At 43.3% G+C, this 19,068-nt stretch overlaps 1 protein-coding gene across 4 annotated transcripts in view; it reads right to left on the bottom strand.

Annotated features, from left to right (window-relative positions):
* Window positions 1–18,678, bottom strand: part of nlgn2a (neuroligin 2a) — a gene marked incomplete at both ends in the record, with an annotated part of 142,200 nt that extends 123,522 nt beyond the window's left edge. The window contains one exon of one of the 4 annotated variants that reach the window (XM_083993198.1): window positions 18,153–18,678. In XM_083993198.1, the coding sequence (XP_083849324.1) occupies window positions 18,153–18,663 (511 nt within the window). Of the gene's footprint in view, window positions 1–18,114 lie in introns of all 4 variants that reach the window. The other 3 variants (XM_083993197.1, XM_083993200.1, XM_083993199.1) reach the window with 3 other exon arrangements.
* Between the last annotated feature and the right edge of the window lie 390 nt (window positions 18,679–19,068).

Genomic DNA, 19,068 nt, shown 5'->3' with positions numbered 1-19,068 from the left:
AACAGGGTGGCCACTCCGCCTCAAATTTGAGGAAACACGTTTAGCTGGTGTTGTGGCTGTGACTAGGCTGCCGACGCCAGCCCTGTTACTGTATGTTACAGCCCGACGAGGTGTTCACTAATGCCACAAATAAATTACGTCCGCCAGAATAGATTTTTCGGCTTTCGGCAACGCAATAGCGTTCCGTTCATTGATCATAGCGCTCTTTCTCCGTTATTAGCCCTCACACACACACACAGAGAGAGAGAGAAGCGCGCATGCATGACAGCATGACAGCAGGGCACGGTAAAAGCGATACTCATACGCCGCCGCCGCCGCCGCCCCCCCCCCCCCCGGTCGAACGAACACGTGGAACGGCCGCCGCCAACCCCCCCCCCCGGACCCGGGCGATAGATAGGTCTATCGGCGATCTCCAGGGAGGGCGATTGGGACGATCTGAGAATGTCAAAATCGCCCAACACTAATATATATCTATCGCTCTGGACGGACGTATCTGCAGTAAACAGGCGCTTTTGAAATCACTCCGCCGAGCAGCCGTCTAGAGTGTAAAGTCCGACTTTGCCTCTAAAACAACTCCATCTCGCAACTTTCCGCTATTATCTCATAGCGGGGTGAATGTGCAGGTCACAACTTGTCCACCACAGCGTTTTTGAGTTTTTTGGTTGTGTATTTGCTGAGTTTGATGAGCAAAACCAAGAAATTCCATTAGCCTCCGTAGTATAGCTGCGCCGCTCGGTATTCTTCTCCCCCGATCTAAAAGCAGCTTGGACCAACAATTAAAGGTAACGAACCTACTGCTATTACTAGGGGGATCATGGCGATGGGCCAATTTTCAAAAATGTTGAACTATCCCTTTAAGTACAGAGCTTGTTTGGTTCTGACCCTTTGCCATCCATCCTCCCTGCCTCCATCTAAATCCATCTCCTCCTCCTCTTCCTCCTCCCAGACCGGCCCTGTAAGAGCTTATTCCACCGCGGGCTGCAGCACTGGGACGTTACTAACCAGTGAGTGGATGAGGCAGAGCCTTATGCTGACAGAGTGAAAAACTGTGGGAGTGCCAAGATGGAGCATGGGGATTAATTTAGGTCAAAAGCCTAAAGGATAGACCAAGATGCAGAAAACACACCCATGTATGTATATGTATGATTTTTTTTTTTTACTTTTTTGCCATCCTTTGACATTTCTGCTCCTCCAGTCCGCATGTACACCAGCAGAGCTTGTCCGCTCTTAAATATCCCTGCTAACGCTGAGTTAAGAAACCATGAGAGACTTTCCATTTATACTAATTTGTCCCACTACTTTTCTAAAACGGGACTGAAATCCTGTTAAACTTGAACGCAAAAATAAAGGAGGACCCTGGGAACTAAGGCAGCGCTGACAGCTGGGATATGACAGAACACATGTTATTTTAATGCTTTTGGACAGTTCAATAGCCATCTCTCTCTCCCTCTAAGCCACCTTATCTCCTCCGAGCTACATCATACCCAAACACCAACAGTGTAATGTGTTGTGTCACCTAGAGACTCAACCTTGGAGCTGCTGAATTTTACTGTACAGACAAGTGGAAACCAGCTCCGAGGACTCCAAGGTTTAGGATTGAGATTTTCCATTAAAGAAACAGCCTTGATTTATGATATGAAAAAAAAAAAAAACATTGCCAGACCTCGCATAACTGAAGAGATGTTCAGATTAAAAACCAGTGCACAATCATTCGTTTATGAAGGTTACCATCAGATGAAATTAACAATTAATGAAATGGATAACTGTGTAATGTAACTGTTAGTAAGGAGTGGGTCATTTTAGAGCAGGAGGAATGTAGTCGTTTTGATTGGCTGTGGCTGTGTGTGTCGGGGCTGTGTGATGCTGTCCATGGTGCTGAAGTCAGTGCAGCACATGCTGCTGTTAGCCTGATGAACTGCACAGTACATGATGGTTGTGGTTAATGGTCACTGATGATCCACTACTTGTTGAACTGAACTGCATGAAAAGAGTCTAATGACATCGTTAGAATAATTTGTGGTCTTTTTTTTTTTTTTTTTTAAATGATGCATTTCAGTAAAAGAGGCAGAGATGATATAATTGTCATGTAAAAATGCCAACATTTATCCGAATGTGTTTGCCTGCTTTGTGTACTTGAAAAACTGAATTGTATTGTCTGGAGTGGACACTGTAGCTTGTTTAAAATGTTCTAATTGTGATGTTGTGAGCAGACTGGCCATAACAAGCTATGGCTTCTCTTTTCTTTCTGACACTGATTCATTGTTCTGTGACTGGGTCCGTTCTGGAAGCACTTTATTTTAACTTAAATACTAAATAATGGACCAATCAGTCAAAAAGACTGACAGTGTGTTTGCTGTATTTCATTTTCATTTAGCTGTTAACCACAGTCTTTGTTATGTAAACTGTGAATCTGTATCTGCCTTTGTTTATGTCTCTATATGATCCTATCAAAGGTAAATTTAGCATGGTAGTTGATTGTTTTAACTGTTACACACCTATTTTCTGAAAATGTGATCCAGTCTGGATATGATGTCACATGTTTTTTTGTCTGATAACATCTGTGTATATACGTCTAAACACAGATCTGTGTGCTGATAGAAGATGCTACCTCACATACATCTTCCTTTATCTTGTTTTTGTGTTGCTGCTGGAGTCACTTTACACAGTTTCGTTGTGTGCCACCGCCTGCAATGACAAATAAAGTGTCTGATGTCTTAAATTAAGTGTGTGAACATGTGTGTACGGTTGCCAAAGTGTTGGCACCACACAATGCCATGGATTAAACCAAACTTCCAGTCATTAATACTTAGCGTCGGCTTGAATCCAGCAGCTTCTGTAGCTAACTGGTGATGAATTGCGTTGCTGTGATGCATTGACTTTGTCCTACATGAACGAATGAGCAGACTTGTTCCACCAGAGGAGGGTGCTTTACCTCTGGATAACCTCCTGCTCTCTCTCTATCTATCCCTTCATCCCTCCTTTCTTTTTTAATCTGCTCTCTTTTCTTTCCTGTTCTCCCTGCCTTTACCATTCAGTGTTGTGGGAGGCACTGTGAAGACCTGGCAGAAGGAGCTCTATGTGTGTGTATGTGTGTGTGTGTGTGTGGGTATGTGTGTGTGTTTCCGTGAGTGTGCAGGAGGGATAATTTGCATTCAGCGCCACCGGCCACCTCAGCTTCAGAAGCCCTGAAGAGATGGCCCTTTGAGCCGCATTGAAAGAGATGGGAGTGTGTGTATGTGTGTGTGAGCAAAAGAGAGAGAGGGCGGATGAGAGATAAGAAGAAAAAAAGCAACATACCTCGCAGTGTAGAATAAGCAGTGCATGTGTTTGTGCATGTGTTTGTGTGCCAAACAGTGCGCATGTATGTTTTTGTATGTGTTGTCTGGTTTTACTGATGAGATCACTGCACTTGTGGCTTTGACAGCACTGTGAGGACCAAACCACTGGCCCCCACTGGTTTTAGTGTTAAAGGTTGAACTGGGAGCGTCTGTGTTGGTGTTAGACAACACTTTGATGTTCGGCTTCCAACGTTCCAGTAAGGGGCCCAGGAACGTGTTGCGTAAACCGCGGGTCCTCTTTAATACGGTAAAACAAGTATGTGTGTGTGAGTTTGCATACATGTGCATCTTCACTAACTTCGCCTTCAGGCAAACCAGAGCAATTATTAATCCCTAGACAGCTGAATTCTGCTTTTTGCTGTGCGCCTCACAGGTTGCTGCGCTCTTTGATCTTCCTATATCTTCTTTTCTGAAGGTTACTTTCATAACAAGTGCAGCTCCGAGTCTGAGAACACGATCTGTGTCCAATTTCCATGGATGCTGTAAACACAGGTAGATAGCTTAGCATCTGTTCTGTGCTGTAATCCCTTATAAATAAGCAGTGTTACACCAGTCCTTCATTCTCCACGTGGTTCTTCCGTATTTTAAATGATTTCTATATGAAAAGGAAATAACGACGTGGAATATAAATTTCACTCCAATGCTACAATTCAATAACTTCTTTAGACACTGCACCGGACTCTTTTTATATTTGGGCTTATCTCTGTTTCGCAGCATTGCCTGGTCATTTTCAAATGCGGTTGGTCTCATCAACAACGTGGTGCAGGGATAGCTGACCACACTGCTGACTCAGCAGTTCAGAATGTGAACAGTATCAATAAACTAGAGGATTAATTATAAAAGGGAAATGCACTGAGAACTGATGGCAGTTCATGACTGCCCAGTCCTGCTATATATTATACAGCAAAACTGAATCCTGTTGGTTAGAGTTAGAAAAGCACCATGCGTGCATGACTGTACAATGGTACAAACACAACTAGTTTTCTAAAGATAAAGTTTAGAAATGACATTAGTCAAATAAAGCATTACAATAGCAAACTAATATAAGTTAATATCCAACAGTTAAACAGAAGTGAATATAGATATGTTAAGTTAATAGATAGGTTAGTGTGCAGAGCAGTTGATTACTATATATTATAACAGTGGATATATTTGGTGTTTGGATCAAAAGTCAATAAATAACCTCTTGTTTTGGTTCATCTTAAAAGGGGACATATGGAAATATCACTTTTTGAAGGCTCTTGCCTTCAAGCCCCTAAAATGTGAGAATTGACAAAAAAAATCTGTAATTTTCAAGCTCCCTAGATTAAAATCCGTATGGTTTTACGAGCTGTTCCCTCAGTTGTCTAGCAATGATGTAACTAGCTTTCGAATTTGCATAACCCCACCCCTACCTGGGACCAGTAGAAGGGGCGGGGCAAGCAGTGCTTCATTTGCATTTAAAGGGACAGACACTTAAACCAGCCGTTCTGAACAGGGCTGTTTTGAGAGGATGAAAAGAGCTGTGATGTTTGATCCTTGGGGTATTTTGACCAAAGCATGTCACAGACCTGTCTTTAAGACACCTGGGAACTATTTTAATTTGTGTAAAAGGGGCAGAATATGTCTCCTTTAAATGTGTTATCAAATCTGTTACTTTCCCTATAGCATCTTATTTTTTGGGCTCTGGGAAGCAATGAAAACACAACATTTAAAGCACTGCCATGAGAGCACTGACTGAAATAATATTAAATTGATTCAGAAAAACAAAACAATGAGCTAAAGCATCCTAAGTTCTGCAGCAGTGAGGAGCTGCAGGGTGCAGCTATAAACCACTGTGGAGCCAGAGTAACCCTTCTCACATTATTCATACAGCCATTTGATCTGTTGTTAATGCAAAAAAAAACATGGAGAAGTGCGGCTTTAAAATAAAGCTTTGCCAATTTCAACATTAAAGGTTTGAGTTAATATGCCCTTTAACTGATTTCAATACATTTACACTTTAAAGAGAAAGAGAAGAGTTGAAAAGGTAGTTTGGACGAGCAGCCTTGGCCAGAAGACACGTTTCTCAGCACGAATCTGAACCACTGCCCCACCTGTGGGTGGGAGCTTATTTTTACTGGGATGTTTAATTGATAGGACAGGGTACATCAGACTTCATCAAATCCCATTAGATGTACTTCATCAATCCCTGAGTTAAATCAGATGATATCCCAGATTGTGCTGGAGCGCTGCTACAGAAGCCCAGCCAAAAGAACATGGATAGTCAAAGCCTGAGAGCTTATTATTTAAGTACTGTTGTGAAGTCAATTCATTCTCCTGAGGCTAAAAAGATCATTTAAATGGACTGTCTACAGCTAAATACTATTTCTGCCTTCATTGCTCATGCAAAGCATATGGTGATGACTGGGAATCTGTGAGAATTTCAGGCTGGAGGTGGGGGGGGATCTGCTTAAGAGGAAAGCAAGGAGGGAAGGAGGGAGGGGAGAGAGGCAAAATGGTGGGAATGTAAAGAGAAGGAGAGAATGGATGAAAAGGGCGGTGATGCATGAAGAAGAGAGATAATAAGAGCTGAATGAGAGGGAAGAGGGGGGAAAAAGATGTGGGGAGGACAGGAGAGTCAATCAAAAACGATGGCCCACATGAATGCGACAAAACGTGTGAAAACCGCACCGCAGAGATTATTAGGATCATGTGATGCACACGCACACGCAGACGCATCATACACACACCCGCTGGATACTAAAACCCACCCACGCACGTATCCACGTACACATGCCCCCTCCTCAACTTCCCCTCTTCCTATCCATCTCTCTGGCTTTACAGGCTAAAAATAGCTGGAACTGAGCCCTCGCTAATTCCTTCATTCAGAGTCTAGTGGAAAGGCAGAATGCATGAGGCCTTTGATGCGCAGCCTGACAGGAAGATACAGGAAGTGGTGGATGGTTGCCAAGACAACCCCTCCACTCCACCCCACTCCCCCCCCCCCCTCCTTGTGTCTTCAGTCTGAATGCTGCACTCCTTCGCTAGTTCTCATCCTCTCCATCTCGGCGTCTCTCACTAACTATGCTGTTGCTTCAGAGGCCGACTGAAGCCTTCAGAATGTGATCGATATCATAATCTGGCAGTGTACTCCGTCTCAGTCGTGTAATCACATTATGAAACGGCTGCATTCGCTTGCATCTGCAATGAGGGGAAGCTACTGAGTGAAATATGCAAATAATTTCTCTAATTACAGTCATTATCGATATCTGCAGACGGTTTTTTCAACACATGTTAAACTCCAAATGTTTCCCAGCTAGCAAGGCCGAAACTAAAGCCGAGGCTAATCCAACACCTGTATACAGTAATACGCCGCTATAAATACAATCCCTGTTGTCGTTCCAGGAAAAGCTATTTTCTATCAAACTCTGTTTAAAGAGGAACTACGCAAGATATGCACCTTAATTAAACAGCTTTGGAGTAATTGTGATGGTTAAGGGAGGGAGGAGGGTTAGCTGTGAGTTTTTACAACAATGAAAGTATCCACTCTGAAACTGTAGAGAGCTCCGTAGAGATAACAGTGAAAAAGTGACCAGACTTGCGTAAATTCAAAGAACCTCTCTAATTACTGGCTTTAAAGGAGACATATTATGCCTCCTTTACACAAATTAAAATAGTTCCCAGGTGTCTTACTGTAAAGACATGTCTGTGACATGCTTTGGTCAAAATACCCCAAGGATCAAACATCACAGCTCTTTTCATCCTCACAAAACAGCCCTGTTCAGAACAGCTGGTTTCAGTGCCTGTCCCTTTAAATGCAAATGAACCACTGCTTGCCCCGCCCTAGGGAGCCTGCACATTACAGATGTTTTTGTCAATTCTCACATTTTGGGGGCCGAAAGGCAAGCCAAGGCAACCAAAAAGTGATATTTTGATAATATGTCCCCTTTAACTCATTGAGTGCCATTGACGTATATATACGTCAATCAAAATCCAACGCTTGAGTGCCATTGACGTATATATACGTCAAATGCAGTTTTCTGCGGCTGGTAAATGGGGGCGCTGTTGCGCACACTGTGAGTAATTTTGGGGCTTCTGGGATGTGTAGAACGAAGAAGACTGTAGATCAGAGCAAGAAGTGAAGAGGAAGGAGAAGACGAGTGCGATCGGTACAGAGATAAAAAAGTTGGGAAAAGTTTCTTTTTCTAGAGGAAAACGACGGGCAGAGCCTGGAACAAGTGTAACGTGGAGCTGGAGGAAAGCTTAGCCACGGATGCTATTAGCATAGCTCCAGCATGAAGTGATCGGAGGAGGCAGGAAAGGTAAACTCATCTAGATGATCAGCACCGAAATGCCGAAGCGAAAGCGGATCGCGGAGTCAGTTTCACCAGTTGCTGTAAACCGACGTCGTGACGACGAACCGAGAGATCAGCGCGGTGCGTCGCTGCCGCGGCCGCGTCCAGCAGAGAGGCTGAAGACGCCACGACGTCTCCCTCCTTCAGAGACGAGGGGAAGCAGCAGGAGGAGAAGTAGGAGAGGGGAGGGGCAGAGAGGGGGTGAGGGGAGGGGGAGAGGAGGGGGGAGGAGAGGGTGAGCGGGCAGCAACTGCAGGAGGAGTAGGAGAGCAAGCATCACTCTGCATAGTAGGACTCCTACTTGTTGTATTTTAGTTTTTTTTTTTTGTACAATGAAAAAACATGTGAAATGAAATTTTCAGATGTCTTACATGTTTTTGAAGCCAAAATTAAAACGGATAAATCACTGTTTTTCTTGAGAGACTCTCTTTCACAAAAATGAATTTTTCTCAGCAAAAAAAGTGGTCTTTTTGGTGCAACCAGGCTCTATTCAACTTAAGATAAATTAAGAATGGAACAAGTTACAAACAAATGGTTTTTCCCTAGTTAAATAGAGAGTCTCCTCTTTCCTTTGAGCTATTTTGTGTTTTCAGAGTCATAATACAAAATATTCTCTTGGTCTTAAAATATTACTCAAAATGCCCCGAAACGCTGGCACATGGCACTGACCATTTTATAAAAGGGCTGGCACTCAATGAGTTAAGAAGAAAATCTGACCCATCATCATTGTAAACTCGTACAGTGATGTGATGGAATCTCTAATTTTGTGTACTCTTTTTTCCTTCTCCCCCGCAAATTTTTTTTTTCTATGCTGAATTACCAACCACATTAAATGACATAAGGAATAAATCTAACAAAGTAATAAGCAAGTAAAAATTTTATTTGACTTTAAAAACTTTTAACACTATGATAATAATGAAATTGGACTGCATCCAACGCACTAGGGAAAATTTCACAGACAATCTGTTCTCAAATCCAAACACCCTCAAAGAAAATAAAAGTACTGTACAACTTTAAGGCAATCTATACAGCCACAGCCACACACTCACTCCCTGTCACACACCTAATCTTGGCTCCCCCATGTCCTGTCTTTGTCTGTACAGATTTGTCCTGTAAGACGTGTCAGCCTCAGTAGCTCTGGATATATTTCTAATAACCTTTCCTCCAGTTCAACAGTCCATCAACCCCACAGGCTGCAGCATCTCAGCTCCTCTGCTCCTCCCCCGCTCCCATCTCATGTTGGATATTGTAGGTCTGTGATGTCTGTGTGTTGCCAATCCACAACTTTGCAAATATTAGACATAGATGGAGTTTTGTCACCCCCGAGGAGCTGTTTTGGCATCTTTACCGACATTGAAAAAATAAAAACGCTACAATATTTTTTTTTATATTTCATGTATTAAAAAAAATCAAACAAGAAATTAATACCTACGAGTATATCTAGAGGTACTACATCAAAGGCAGCTGGATTTGCTGTTTTAGTCTTGAAGATGTTTTTGCCACTCATCCAGGATGCTTCATCAGCTCCCAGGGGTGTATGTAATCTGATTATCCTGGCTTAACATCAAGTCAGTTACATGTCAGACATTACAGTTTAACCCTGCCGATCACCATAAAAACCCTCTCTGCTCTGACTCACCCAATATAGAATGTATAAATGCACATTTTCCTGATTTTCCTCTTTATTTTTGTCCCAATATAGTTTCTGGCTTTAGAGAACAGCCGTTGGTGGACACAAAACAAAACCTAATGGGGCTGTTAATCAAACCAGATATGTGCACGGTGATTCATGGATGTGAAACTTCGGAAAAATAGAATAAAAACACTTATTTTAACAAATGTCTGACAGGGTCATCATTTCCAAAGACCTGAGACTTGCAGGGACTGCAGCAGCGGTAGTGCTACGATCAAGCACCTGAGGACAAAACAAACAGGTACTACTGTGGATGATGCACTGCCAGAAAAGGCCAAATGTTGTCAGCTCATGAAGTACGAAGTGAATTTTAATGTATTTTGTCCTTGTAGCTGCTAAACACTGTCATGAAGCCACAGTTACACAATTCACTGAAAGAAAATGCTCTCTGGTTTGAATCATTTTCATCACCGAGTTGCCAGTTTTGCCCCTTTAATATCTAAACTTTAATTTTAAAGGGATAGTTCACCCAAAATTCAAATTTCACTCATTATCTACTCACCCTCATGTCAACTATAGAGCTGTGAGAATTTTCAGAGCTTCAATACAAGAGGGACATTACAGACGAGCAATATGGAGGTATCTACTCACCCTCATGTCAACTATAGAGCTGTGAGAATTTTCAGAGCTTCAATACAAGAGGGACATTACAGACGAGCAATATGGAAGTATTTGGGTGTTTTTTGGTGTGTCTTTTTGGACAAAGAAAAGTGGTATCCATTCACAACCATTATGTGGACAAATACTACTACGCGGACCCCCCCGTAACTCCGAGAAGGCACGGAGGACTCTGAAAATTCTCCCAGCCCTTAGTCGACATGAGGGTGAGTAGATAATGAGTGTAATTTGAATTTTGGGTGAACTATCCCTTTAACAGCTTTTCAAAATTAAAATGAACTGAAACAAAAGGCTCATTTGATTTTCTGTAGGAACATGAGTATCTTAGATAAACCGACTCATGTGTAAAAGGGATAAATCAATAGATTCCTTAATAGAAAACTAGTCGTAAGCAGCCATAATCAGATTGTCTGTTCACCTTGTGTAAGACAAAAGGCGTTGACCAGTGTCTGCCAGCTCCGGCGCGCCTCAGGATGGAAAGACAGAGCGGACTGAGCAGAGGAGAGGGAGAGGAGGCGAGGTGAAACATGAGAGGAGGCGCAGCGGCAAAGATGGACTGTCAGATTTGGTTTGTAAGGGCTGGACTACAGGCTCGATGGGGCATTCCCGCTCTGACCTCCATCTCCCATAAAATGACAACCACCTTGTTGCCTAACTTCAAATCTGACTTTTCTGCTTCTCGCCGGGTCGTTGTCTTTTTATCACAGACTCTGTTTTGTCTCCTTCGCTTCTGGCAAGCATCAAAGAAAACTTTTGGGTATGCTCTGACGGCTGTGTGAGTGAGAGGGGATAGAAAGACAGCGGATAGTCCCCAGGGAGCTACAGTACAGTACAGGCACCCATACTGTATGTAGCAGAAATTGCTAATTTGCAGGGTAGTGTATCGTGCCTGCAGAAAAGATGGTGATCTATTTTCCCCCCCATCATCCTTTTTTTTTCTCCCATTTTTGCTCCGTAGAGTGAATCAGCTGTGGCAGGAAAGAGAGATGACATACAGAAAGAGATGGAGCAGAATAGTCGAGGTTTTCTCTGGCATCAGAAACGGTATATATCATATTTACACTGCTGCATGCTGGCACCTCTCTTTCTTTCCATTATTTATCTATTTGTTTTTATCACTTTTATTTATTTATTCGTCTCCAGCCCTCTGGCGATGTCGCTGCGCAGCCCCCGGCCACGGTGTGTGCAGGATTGTGTTAGTATTGAACCCTTCTTGACGAATCTCCTCAGAAAATTGAAATATTGCAGAACGGGGGGGGAGATGTGGGAGTTTGAGTTTGATGCATGGAGATAGATGAAGTATTGGATGGAATAATTTATAAGGCCCCCGGCTCGCACCCCTCCAGCTCAGCACCGAGAAGCGCAGTGCTGACAACGCTGAGGTTAGCGGTTCAAATCCCAAGGGATCTCCGAGCAAAACCGATGTACACCCTCCTAGAACAGGACTAATTGAGTAGAACCAGCATCTTAAAAGGCACTTTGTAACAGCTTAGACTGTTAAACCCTGGACTACCACCAGTGTAGTTCCTCTAGAAGTGGCCGAGTCAGTCTCAACCTGAGATTTTGTGGAGTTTGTGTGCCTGTTTGGTTCAGATTCTACAAAGTTTGAGGAAAAAGTGTTTGAAGGACAACAGCAGTAAGCCTGTTAGGACGTTTCAGATGTTTGCGAGAAGGTAAAAAAGTGTTTACAGCCAAATATATATATATACAGGTAATACTCAGAAAATTAGAATATCGTGAAAACGTTCATTCATTTAAGTAATTCAACTTAAAAGGTGAAATGAATATATTATTTAGACTCATAACAGGCATTGCAAGATATTTCAAGCTTTTATTTGTTAGAATTTTGATTATTATGGCTTACAGCTTATGAAAACCCCAAAATCAGAATCTCAAAAAATTTGAATATCGTGAAAAAGTTCAATGTTGTAGCTCAAATTGTCAGCCAATTAATCCAAAACACCTGCAAAGGGTTCCTGAGCCTTTAAAAGCTCTCTGTCTGGTTCAGTACAGTTCGCAATCATGGGGAAGTGAATGAACTTTTTCACGATATTCTAATTTTCTGAGTATTACCTGTATATATATATATATATATTTTTTTTTTAAACATCGAAAAACTTCAATCTCAGGTGTGCTGCTCTCTGTCAATAAACTATCAAGATAAAATAAGGAAAATCTATTTCCCTTGGTGACAAATTGAATAAACTCTCTCTCTCACACACACACTCACAGACATACACATACAGTACACACATACAGGTGATCCCTATGTTTTGTTTCATTTCATTATCTATATGTTTTGCATGTAACTTCACATAATCAATAGAAAGTTGAGGGAGGGGGGAATGAAGGAGGAAGTGGAAAAAAAGAGATGTTTTGTTCTGTTTAAATTATTTAATTCTCTTTGGTTGCTGATTTTTTTTTTTTCAGCTTCTCTTGTTTTTTTCTTTTAATCAATTAATTAACTTTTTGGCTGCTGTGTTAGGTCCTTCCTGTCTTGTGCTGTCATGTCTTTATGTTTGTCACTTGTATTGCACAATAAAAATTAAATACATTTTGTAAAAATGGCCGACAGCCCTGTCCTGCTACGATGCTCAGCCCTCAGTGTAGTCAAACCTCTCCCTGCTCACATCAAACCAGTGGTTTCTCTGCCCAGCTGCACAAAAAGCACAACCATACGAGTTCCTGCATGTGGGTAAACATTTACAGCGCGTCCAGCCTCTGCAGCCCACTACCATGAGGCTCTGCTCTGTGTTAACAGCTGCTGACTGCTGAGAGAAGCATGTGCTTTGTCTGTGGGGCCTGAGGCAGCAGCAGCAGCAGCAGCAGCAGCAGCAGCAGCAGAGGCAGCAGAGGCCGGTCCTTCCCTCCCTTCCCCCTGGTCCATCGATCCAGCGTGACTCTGCAGGAGCTAGATGAAAACCTCTCGCTATGATTTATGGGATGTCATCTCCGGGGGAACTGGTGGAGCCCCTCCCCTCCCTGTATTTGGTGAGGGAGCAACCTGCTGGAGGGCTAAACCAGTTCCCCGGGTCCTAAGGCCTGAATTTTTTTGGACTACCACAGGGGTAAGGAGTACAAAATGGGTTTATCGTTAACACTTCACATCAAAATTATTGATAATCAATAATAAAAATCCAGGAATATACATCATTATTACTGATTCATAATTATAAAAATCCTTGAAGACCTGCAAGTCCTCAAATCCAAGGTTGTTTGTCTCATCCCTCTGATACAACTCCTACAGGTGTCTCCTCAAATAGAGGCCCAAACAGCTGCAATACTGGACCTTTGTTGTCATGGTTACAAAAAGAATAATCATGAATAAAAGAGAGCGACCCCAACCCTTCACCTCCTAACATGAAATTTTTGGCTCTATTATTATCAACTGACTTCCTCCTTTGCTCCTGTCATACCAGAGGTCGCCTTACAATGAAATGTAACTATGCATCTTAATTAGATGCTAACTTTGATGTTTGTTTTTTGAGGCTGAGAGAAGGTCACAATTTGTAGAGTGTAACGAGTATTTGCATTTTTAAGGTCTATTTTAGGGTGCACTTCAATAACAAACCATTAATATGTTGAGAGCTGTGTTGCAGTCACAAAGCAAAGAAATGTTATTCCAGGCACTGAAATACTGACATACTGAGATAAGTCAAATCTAAAAGTAGGAAAATCCTCATTTGCATGTTGGATTAAGCCTCTGTTAATCAGTTAGTAAGATGATTAGTGAGATGATAGAAGATGATTACTTGTGTTGCATTTCTTGGTTTGTTCCTAAATTATTACATATTCAGAAACATGCATATGCATGTGTGCCGTGGATTTAATGAATAATGACAACACATGGCTCGCCTTCCAACTTAGTAAGTGCTTAAGTATTAATTAAGGAGCAATGAGTAACCACCAAATGTTAGCGTATTTGTTTATCTATGAACAAACACACGCATTCATGCCCAGTGTCCCACTTTCTTCCATTTGCACTGATGGCAGCATTAAGATGTAATTCTACAGCCTTAATCCACTTAAAATTAGAGGAGATTTTTAAGGATTCTATCTTGAGGGCGCCCTAAAAAAGGAGACAAGGAAAAGGCCTCGGGAGATTCTGAGAGATGCAGCGTTCATGTTGTAAATGTAAAAAGTGGAAAAGTGGAATCAACAGAGAAAATGGAAGAGAGTCTCTCTCTGTCCGTGTGTGTGCGTGTGTGTGTGTGTGTGGTGAAGTGAGCATATTTAACTTTGTGATGTGTGACAGTGAGTTGAGCTGATAGTCCCAATGGACAGTCAGTGATGGCTGGTGTTTGATCTCGTGCCCAAAAGCTTTTTCTTCTCCTCTCCTCTCTGCTTGTTATCTCTCCTCCTTTCTTCCTCTCCTCTCCTCTGTTCCTGTTTTAATTTGCCTCTTTCCTGATCCCCTCTCTCCTTGTTTCCTCTCCTCTCCATTCTTTTCCTTTTTACTCTTTTCTCCTCATCCCTGCTCTCATCTCTCCTTGTTTCCTTTCCTCTTCTCCTCTCCATTCCTCTCATTTACTCTTCTCTCCCAATTCTCAATCCTTATTTCCTTCCCTTTCCTCTCTTTTTCTTTCTCTCCATTCTTCCCTCTTCCACCCCTTTTTACCTGTTCTTTTCTCTCCTTGCCAGCGTCGTTGTATAGGGGAGAAAGGTGATGATAATTCTAGGGGCCCAGCACCCAGTAGGGCCCACAAAAAACCCCAGCAGTCTAATCTTTGTATGACTGAATTATTCTGCATAAGACCCTGACTAATACTCATAGTAATGCTGCATTAGCATCAAAACAAAGTAGGCTAAATAAAAAATGATAATACATACGCAGTCTAAGAAAGAAAGTGGGCCCCACTTTAGTATTCTTTCAGGGGCCCCAGAATTCCTAGCAACGGCCCTGCTCCTTGCACTTCTTTCTCTCGTCTCCTCTCCTCTGCTTTTCTCATATCTTCACCCCATGTCTACTTGTTGTTTGCCCTCCTCTTTATTCCACTCTTCTCCTCTCCTCAGCTCCAAAAAAAGAAAAGCAAAATCAATGCAGCCGGAGAAGCAGAGAAAAGGAGGAGCAAAGAGAAAGGCAACCCTGGGGCTGCCAGAGGAATGCTGAGGCGAGCAATGTCATGCCTGACTTGACCACCATAAATACACCAGCAGTGATGATGAAAGATGGGCTATGAAAAGAGTTCATATGTTGCCTGCCTTTTCTTTTTTTTTCTATATATCAAGACATTTATGCTCGTCATACTGTAGGTATTCACAATGTTGAAGCTTCAAAGACGTGCATTATGCTGACAGTGCTGGGTGTAATAGCACCTGTGTGTAGGCAATGCACCCTGTGTGTACGCAGGTGGGTGGGAGTGTGTGTGTGTATATATATCTCTGTGTTATGGCACTTGCATTTCCACAAAGTCGTACGTCTCAGGAAAAGGGGGAAGTAAAACAAGCTGTGTGACAGTGTGAAATGACTCAAGACCTGATCTATTGTGTTCTATATGTGCCCCAGGAGCTATAAGTGGCAATGATGGGGTGTTGAGGGCTGAGGCTGCAGTGTTGGGAGCAGAGGGGGGGGGGGGGGGGGGGGGGGGGGGGGGGGGGCGGAAGGGAGGAAGGAAGGAAGGAGGGGGCTGAGCTGTGAGGGACTCGGGGAAAAAAGTGCAATAAAGTGGTGAAAGGGAGACTGAAATGTGTTAGAGTGCAAGCTGAAGTCAGTGCTGCACTGGCACACACACACACACATACACCGATGTGCAGATAGACAGCTGGAGAAACATAGATCAACACAGGTACACACACACACACACACCGTTTAAAGCTGCTGATGTGATCTTCCTCTGTGATTTCTGAAGACCTCCAGAAAAAAAAAAAAATTCTGCATATGAAACCTGCCAACATGACTCTGACCGTATGAGAGGTGTTGGCTTTGTAGAGATATAGAAATGAAAAGACAAATGTGAAACACGCTTCACAATACCCTAGGCAAGGAGAGAGAGAGGGGGGGAGGGGTGGTGGGGTGGGGGTGGGAGGTGATGGAAGTCTTTACTCTTCATATCACACCTGCTGACAAAATGAGAATATTTCTCTTTTATTGCTCACACACCGGGGCAGACAAAAATGTCCGCAGTATGATCTGAGTAGGAGAAGAAGCTTCTTGAAGGTAAAAAAAGAAAGAAAAAGTAAGAAAAGTCAAATGTCATCTAATCCTTTTCTCATAAAACACCTGGAAGCTGCTTCTCTCCTGCCCTTTGTTCTCCTGCGTTTTAACACCTTGAATGAGATCTGGGGCTAAAACCATGGGAAGGGTAATTGAAAAATTCTTTGACCCTTCATCAGATAATTCACACACCCCATCCTAAAGCCAGTACTCTCTATCTACAAGTGGTATATGCACAGTTGTTTATGGCAAGTCAAAATAGTGCATTAACCTTGAAAAAAATGAAAATGTTCACTTGTATAAGTGCAATTCCTTTGGCTCAAATCCTAATTAACTATTCACTAAACCCCTCCCCTTGAACAAGCAACTGTCCAATCATGGCTTAGCAACCGTGACTGAGCAGAGCAGGCCTGTCGTGATTTGAATTTCTCTGCATGTTGAAGCCCACAGCACGGGGCTGCAATCATTTAAAAAAACATTAGAGAGGTGATTTTCCTTTTTTTTTCCCCCTCTTCCTTCTCCAAAAGTGCAAAAAATATGGCAAATCTGACTAACAAGCTATTAGACACATGGTGTGGGAGCTGGAGGGTCCTGCACGGATATTATTATATAAGAGCGTGTTCTGGAGTCTCTCAAGCCTGTGTGAGTGTATAAGTGTATGAGCTAAGCAGTTAAATAGAGTTATGGTAGACCTGGTCTGACATTTTTTTTATTGCCATACTTGGAGCGCAGGATGAGGATGTTGTTTCTTTACTTTTATCGTCTGGTAATGAAGCTTTAGCCTCAGTCTTTTGCAGTGATGGGAATAACGGCGTTATAAATAGACAACCTTACGGCGCTACTTTTTCCAGTAACGAGTCATCAAAAAAGTTACTGGTTTCCCCGTTATAACGCTGTTAACGTTACTGACAGTAAAATGCGCTGTTACTTGACTCAAGAAATTCCGTTACAAAATAATACATCCGTTTAAAGCTTCAGTTGGTTGCTGGAACTGTCACTATATTCTGATAGTCGGACATTAAATGGGTAATTTAGGACAGAATCCAACTCCCCTGGCTCCACCTACAGCCTGTGATCGTATTTGCCAAAATCCACCGCAACCAAAGATTCTCCGCCAGTCAGGTAGTGGGAGCAGGAGGAGCAGCCAATCGCAGCTCCTACACGTCGTAATAAGCTGATGAAAGTGAAAGTAAAGTCTGCCACTTGGTCGGAAATTTCAAGACCTCCACACACACAGACACACAGAAGAAGAGTGTGTTTCATGGTGAGAGAGAGGTGAGATCGTTGTGGAGTCTCCGGTGCATACGTCTTCTGTGGGTGTGTTTATGGCTACTTTGTGTGCATGTGCCTGCACGTGTGTGTGTGTGTCTGTGTGTATGGGGCGCTTGGCAGAGGTTCATAAAGAGAAATGACGGAGTATTGTCTTGAAATTTCCGACCAAGTCGCGGAGTTTACTTTCACTTTCGTCAACTTACCAACTGTAGCTTTAAGTGTACGTTATATACACGTTGTTTTAGTCCATCAACTAGTCGGAAAAAAAGTTGGTTAGTTCCAGATTAACTGGAGGTTAGGGGCATTTCATAAAAAATAAATGCTTTTATAGTTGCTGGTGGTCCTGGTAATTAGTTACTTTTATAATGTCAGTTACTAACTCAGTTATTTTTGGAGGAAAGTAATGCGTAACACTAATAACTATAATAATAATAATTATTATTATATTATTAATAATTAAAATTAAATATTAAAGTGCATAGGACCCATTCAGTCTCCTTCTTTTAATATAAATCAGAACAGTACATTAAAAAGTTAGTCATGAAAGTTTTTTTGTGAAACACCTCTGTCTGAATCCCAGGACCCATTGTCTTAAAAAATTGTTGTAGTCGCCCCTGTGGTCTAAAGTGAACATGTTCATGAGCTTGACAGGAATAACACCAGTGCCTCAGGGGGCGGGGCTTAGCAAACAGTTAAAGATCCCATTCAAAAAAATCCCCCCACCCTCCCACCGTCCCCTCGGTTCAACTCTGTCCACTTACCATCCTCCGTGGGCACGTAGACGTTGAGGTAGAGGCAGTCCTCACTCTGGTTCTGGATGTAACCCGCCGCCACGTCCAGGTTGTCGGTGAACCACACGGGCAGCATGATCTCCGGCAGCACGCCGTGGACGTTCTGCGGGCACACGGGGGCGAACTGGGTGGCGTTGCGGATCTCCTGCCACGAGCCGGGGGCCTCCGGCGGCTGGAAGCGACGGTCGCCGATGGGCGCCGTGGCGTAGGGCACGCCCAGGTACTGCTCCACGGGGCCCAGGATCTCGTTGTTCAGGTCCTTCTTGATGCCTCGGAGCTTGCCGTAGTTGGTGGTGACTATGGGGTGTTTGGAAGGGTCCATCTTCTGACTGGAGGCCAGGCTGAAGAGCAGGGCGAGGCCCAGCGCGCCCATCAGGCAGCAGTCCGTCATAAGAGCGAGGGGGCGCGGCGTTCTGGACGACAGACCCCGCCCACTCTGTTTGCTTGGAGCTAGCGTGAGGGGGAACATGACTGGATTCATACAGTTCAGCCACCTGCTTCGGCTCTGTTTTGAAGTGCTCGTGTGTTTTTAGAAGAGGACGTGGATTAGAGCCAACAATGTGGAAGGTAAAGCATAAGAGGGGATTAAAAACAACAAAAGCAGGCAGACCCTGAAAGATGAAAAGGAGCCTTTTTTTTTTTGGCGGGTTTGAGCGAAGGTGAGATGGAGGGCGAAGCAGTTGCCGGGGGGGACAGAAGGGTCCTAACGGGCGCCGGAGGAGGAGGAGGAAGAGGAGGAGGAGGTTGGGCCTCTGGGTCCAGGGGTTCAAGGTCAGTGCTGAGTCTGAGCAACGGCGATCCGAAACGCTTCCTCGGCCATGGCTCTGTTGCGTTCCATCCCTATCGGTCCTCTCCCATCCGGATCATTTGATCGACGCCTCCAACA

This window comes from Trachurus trachurus, assembly GCF_905171665.1.
Source record: "Trachurus trachurus genome assembly, chromosome: 18".
Lineage (NCBI taxonomy): Eukaryota > Metazoa > Chordata > Actinopteri > Carangiformes > Carangidae > Trachurus > Trachurus trachurus.
Note: the sequence above shows the minus strand (reverse complement) of the source record. Positions and strands in the feature narration are given on the sequence as shown.